General features: G+C 44.1%; 2 protein-coding genes across 2 annotated transcripts; both read right to left on the bottom strand.

Moving 5' to 3' along the window:
* Positions 1-2036: 2036 nt before the first annotated feature.
* On the bottom strand, positions 2037-4299 carry LOC125536972 (CST complex subunit TEN1-like). Its single transcript, XM_048700264.1, has 3 exons — positions 2714-4299; positions 2482-2635; positions 2037-2388 (listed from the first exon to the last, which is right to left on the bottom strand). The coding sequence occupies exons 1-3, from the start codon at positions 2815-2817 to the stop codon at positions 2269-2271; spliced, it is 378 nt and encodes a 125-aa protein (XP_048556221.1). The 5' UTR covers positions 2818-4299; the 3' UTR covers positions 2037-2268.
* Positions 4300-4451: 152 nt separating this feature from the next.
* LOC125536971 lies at positions 4452-5231 on the bottom strand. The gene has a single exon (XM_048700263.1). The coding sequence runs from the start codon at positions 5219-5221 to the stop codon at positions 4625-4627; it is 597 nt and encodes a 198-aa protein (XP_048556220.1). The 5' UTR covers positions 5222-5231; the 3' UTR covers positions 4452-4624.
* Between the last annotated feature and the right edge of the window lie 6 nt (positions 5232-5237).

Here is a 5237-nt window from a genome sequence, read left to right as displayed (position 1 = left end):
TGATTAGGGAGACTCCTACACCCGGCGGCATCGGCTAGAGCCTTCCAATGTCAGTCGTCCAACACAGCGACCCAGCACAACTTCATGCTGGCTGCTCGTAGGTAGGATCCCCTCAGCGACTCAATTCGTTGGATACAACAAAGCCTAGCACCAGCACAAAAGGCAGCAGCAACGATACACATGCAACCCACGGAGAAATTCATCTCAATCTCTCTCACATTCTCTCTTTTCCTCTCTCTGATCCTCATCTTTTCACGGCACGAATCAAACACCAAGAAAATTCAGCATAGAAACAGTAGCAGCGCAAAATTGAAGGAATCACATGCATGTATAAAAATCGGAGCAATCTGTACAAAGCAATAACAATCACTGGCTTGCAGCTTGCTGCTCCCCTGCCTAGCTCCGGCAAACCATGCCAGCCGCCAACGGATCCACATCCAGAACCATCGGCCTGCACAAATGTCGACCAGTGCCGGCTTGCAGCTCGCTGCTCCTGTGCCCACGGTGGGCAACCCGTGCCATGTCCGCGGCTCCCCGGATCCACAACCATCCGCCTCCTGCTCCCACATCAGCCGTTTCTCCTCTTGGCCTCGTAGCAGAAGCACATCACCGTCAGATAGTGCGAGTCTAGGTCCTCGGATCTGCTGACGATGAGCCGTGGTGGCCGGATCCCGACGGCGGCGAGCCCAGGCTGCCGGAATCTCGAAACCAAGCCAGAAGGGAGCACGAGGTGGCATGACACCCATGCCATGGTGGCATCGCGTGCTCTGTGGTTAGGAGAATTATAGACCGATCATAGTATTGAAATTGAGAACTGACTTGGCGATATACAATTAAAGTGTGGAAACATAGTTCATCTTGTTTTGCAGCAGAAACAATACTATCAAGGAGAACTTGAGAACCTTCAAGCTGTGGAAAAGGAGGACGATGATGGTGAGGATACTCCATGCCTAAGCCGGGCATAACCTGAAGGCAGAAAGATTAGGAGCGGCATAGGAAGTTGGAACCGTAGTATTGGTATGGGACTTCCTTCTGCGGGCTTTTTACTTTACATGTGTGTAAATCTATTTTAAATCTCAGTCGTCAATTCTTATGGTTAACATAAAATCAACGGATATAAACAGATGACCTATGAAGAACTATGAAATCATCCATCCTTTATTATTAGGTAAAGATAAAGATGACAAAAAAATTGATGTCAATTTTTTTCTAAAAAATAACTAATTGGGGGCTAACCCCTATTTTCTGCACGTTTAATAATTTACTGGGCCAGCTGCTGGATCGAACACATGGGGTTCGGCCGATCAAACCTCTGGGGGCCGACGAATCGTTCGTTCAGCACTGCCCTCTGCTGACGGTACCCAGTTATGTGTGGGTGGGGGTGATAACTAAATAAAAAACTATTCTTTTTAAAATAAACTTGACCTTTCATTGTACTTGTATAAAAAAATCACAAAAGAAAAAATGTGTTGACTTCAAGGCAAAAAATATTTGATCAAATTAGTGTGAATAGTGACTTATCAACGCTGGGTTTTTATTCGTGAAAATAAGTATACTAGTGAAAAAAAGTCAAGTTTATTCAAAAATATAGTTCTGAACTTTATTGACTTCTTTAATTATTAATCTCCCCCATATCAGGTGTATATACACCTCAAATTAGTGTGAATAGTGACTTATCAACGCTGGGTTTTTATTCGTGAAAATAAGTATACTAGTGAAAAAAAGTCAAGTTTATTCAAAAATATAGTTCCGAACTTTATTGACTTCTTTAATTATTAATCTCCCCCATATCAGGTGTATATACACCTTCCCATTATACGGCTGCTCATGTAAGTTCCCCATGGTTTATGTGCCTCCAGCGGTAATTAGTCTGAAGCGCTATCACTAACTAAAAGAAATTAAGGTTTGTAGGCATCACATCCATCTGTCCCCACACAGCCTGTCAGGTTCCAAATTGTTCAGAATAATAGGATATCACTCTGCAGCCACATCCGTCGAGCTGAAAGGGAATGCCAGCCCACAAAACAGATATATGGACCCTCAACCAATATGAGCTCATGGACCTGATAGCTTAAATATCCTTGAGAATGAGGTGGCCCTCGAGGGATAATCTGTGCTCAGGAAACTCAGTTAACTACTAGTACCACTTTGTAGGTTCTATAACAAACTGGAGAACATGGTCATCATGAGTTAGGTGATTCTTTTCTCACATGCTCCATACTTCAGAAAAACTGAAGTGAGGCTTTGAGCCTGGTTCACAGCTTTGGATCATGGCCTCCTGGAGCTCAGTAGTTTGGCTTCATGTTGCCGTCGGATGATCAAAGACTGCTGGTAAAGGTTCAGGTCAAGTCCATCAACATTCCTGCCCACACGTGCTTGTAGAATCGCCTGCAGGACGCAAGCACCAAATTTGATGTAGCATTGTTCCAATGATACTAAGACCAAACCGACTGGCAAAATCTGGAAGGAGAAAAAAATTACATCGTTATTTGGCTGGATCAGGAGTTCACCGATGAACTGGAACGTGGAATTGCTGCGGAAACTAATGTCTCTCAGGTTTTGAGTATCAATCTTCAGTCTAGCACTGCCATCTTGAATGACAACAACTGCAGAGTCCACATCATATGACTGAAGGCTAAAAGAATTACAAGCCAAGAAGGTTAGCACAGAAGTTTGCACTTTTCAGAAGGAAGCACCTGCACTGCACACATACATTCCTGTTACCCGAAGGGATGCCCCTTGCTTGAACATCTCTGAGGAGGGCTCTAGCTCTTGCAAAGTAATAGGCACACCTGGTTTTAGAGTAGAAGATGCCATCTAGCACGGGGACTGGTGAAACACAAAACGAGGGAGTTATGTCTGGGCTCTGGTGATAGTCTTCACAAACAAGAAAAGTACTGATACTGTTTCAACATTATAAGATTGTATCCATTTTTGAGCCCAGGCTCATCTGCACCCATTCAAGAAAAAAATACAAAAAAACTCCAATTCTTTTTTGCATGGTAGATAATTTGATGCGTGAGCTGCGCTCCAAATTTCAGATCATTTGGAGATATGAGTAGCTCTCAGCAAAAAAGACAAATTGGGTCAGAACAGTACATGGACAGTAAAAAAATTTACAGACACGAAATTTGTCTTTTTTGCCGAGAGCTACTCAGATGTCCAAATGATCTGAAATTTGGAGCGAACCTCACGCACCAAATTATCTACCATGCAAAATTTGTTTGGAATTTTTTGAATTTTTCTAGTATTTTTTTTTGATTTTTTCCTTAAACGCGGGTGCAGATGAGCCTGGGCACCGAATCACTGCTCTCTTAATATAACTGGCTACCCTAGTGCTCAACTTTGTATTTGTTCAGATGCTTGAGACTGCAATATGCATACTACTGTTCTCCCAACACACGACTGCCTCGTGCTGCAGAAAAAACACTTTTGAAGTACAAATAAATAACATATGGCCTCCCAACAAATCATAAAATTCTTGAATTTCAAAATAACATGATCTCATTGTTTTCTTGAAAGAAAATAGAAGTATAGCTTGCTTCTTATGACTAGGCCTCTTTGAGCATTAAAAGATACATGGTGCTGTTGGAAACAAGTTTTCGTCAGTGCAACTTAAAGGGGACGACTACAATAGAATCAGACCTTATGGTGCAAGAATAGAAAAGATCAACTTGGGCCATCAGATCAGAGATGGATGGCACAGATGCAAGTTACAAAACTTGCACCGTCGAGTTTTAAAACTTACACCCACAAGTTCCAAAACTTAATGACCAATCTAGGTCCAATCAGACAATCCAGGTTGATTTTTTCTATTCAGTCACCAAAAGGGTTGTTTCTACTGTACTTGCCCCCACTTGACAGGCTACCAATAATGAAATGGAAATTGAAAGCTGCCAGCGTCTTATCCATAGCAAACCACAGAACAAAAAAGTGTGTTACACATTCAGAATCAGGACATCTGAGTTGTAAGAGAAAAATGTCGATGTTTCTCGCCATCAATTCTGGTTTCTAAAATAGCCACTGAAATGTTATGACTGTACATGTATATATGATCATTTTTAGATTACCAGGACCAAATAAAGATGAGTGATATCAATGGTTGCAAACCTAGATTGAGAATAACAGGTTAACTATTTCCTAAGAGATTCATAATTCCTAGTAATGCATTACAGAGACTTCTACAGGGTTGATGTTAAGTAGACACCGTGACATAAGCAGCTATCACTACGGGGAAAACAAACAATGTGTTGTGTAATGATCTAGCATTGTAACCTGAATGATGGGGAAGGAAGCAAAATGTATTAAGTCTCAAGTAAAGGCTTCAAAATCAGTAACATAATACATAGGTGGGTCATTTTGCAACACGTTTGAGGTACTGCGAACGGCTACACTCGTAAACAGAGGGCGAGCATAAGCACCAACGCTGCGCAAGGAAATGAGGGAACGGATGAAAAAGTTAAACAGATGCACTTCCAATCCTATACAATACAATATACATCATTTTAACATTCTGCCATGAAATTCTGATCTGAAACTTAACTTATCCTCTATTTTGCTGCTGACAGAAAACATTTGAACCTTGTCTTCACCAAAACGTTGGTGGACAGCTATTATAACATATCTAATGCGCATGGGCTAGAAGAGGCCTAATAAAATCCACAACCCTGACAGCGATTGCCTCTGTGCTGACCGTTGGGTCCGTTGTATCCACAACGATCCTCGGCACATCCCCAATGTCATAGTTTGTGCAACCTTGGTACCCTTCCACAAGCCTTTCTAGGTCGGCCCACGTCTTGGGCTTATGCCATCCATCATCGGCCAAGACACCTCCACGCTCCTCCAGCCTGCGGCGCCATTCATCTTGGTTGCCTGGCCGGCATTCCACAATGATAACAAGTGCAGCAGGCAAGCGGGCCAGAGCATCGAGATGGGCTCGACGCGACAGTGGGGAGTCGACGACGATGGACAGGCCAAGCCGGAGCTGCCTCTCGGCCAACCTCCAGAGCACGGCGTAGGAGAGGTCGTTGAGGATGCTGCTGCCGGCGGCAGCGTGCTCGAGGTGCAGGGTGCAGTCCCGCACGTCGTCCTTGTCAAGGAGCGGGCATCGGAGCGCGGAGGCGATGGCACGAGCCACCGTAGACTTGCCTGACCCCGGATGGCCCTTCATCGCCACCACCACCCCGTCCGCTGCCGGCGGGCCAGATTGATCCTCGGCCATGGGCAGGCCCCTGCCT

This window comes from Triticum urartu, chromosome 2, assembly GCF_003073215.2.
Source record: "Triticum urartu cultivar G1812 chromosome 2, Tu2.1, whole genome shotgun sequence".
Taxonomy (NCBI): domain Eukaryota; kingdom Viridiplantae; phylum Streptophyta; class Magnoliopsida; order Poales; family Poaceae; genus Triticum; species Triticum urartu.
The sequence above is the reverse complement of the archived record's forward strand: the minus strand, read 5'-3'. Positions and strand labels throughout refer to the sequence as shown.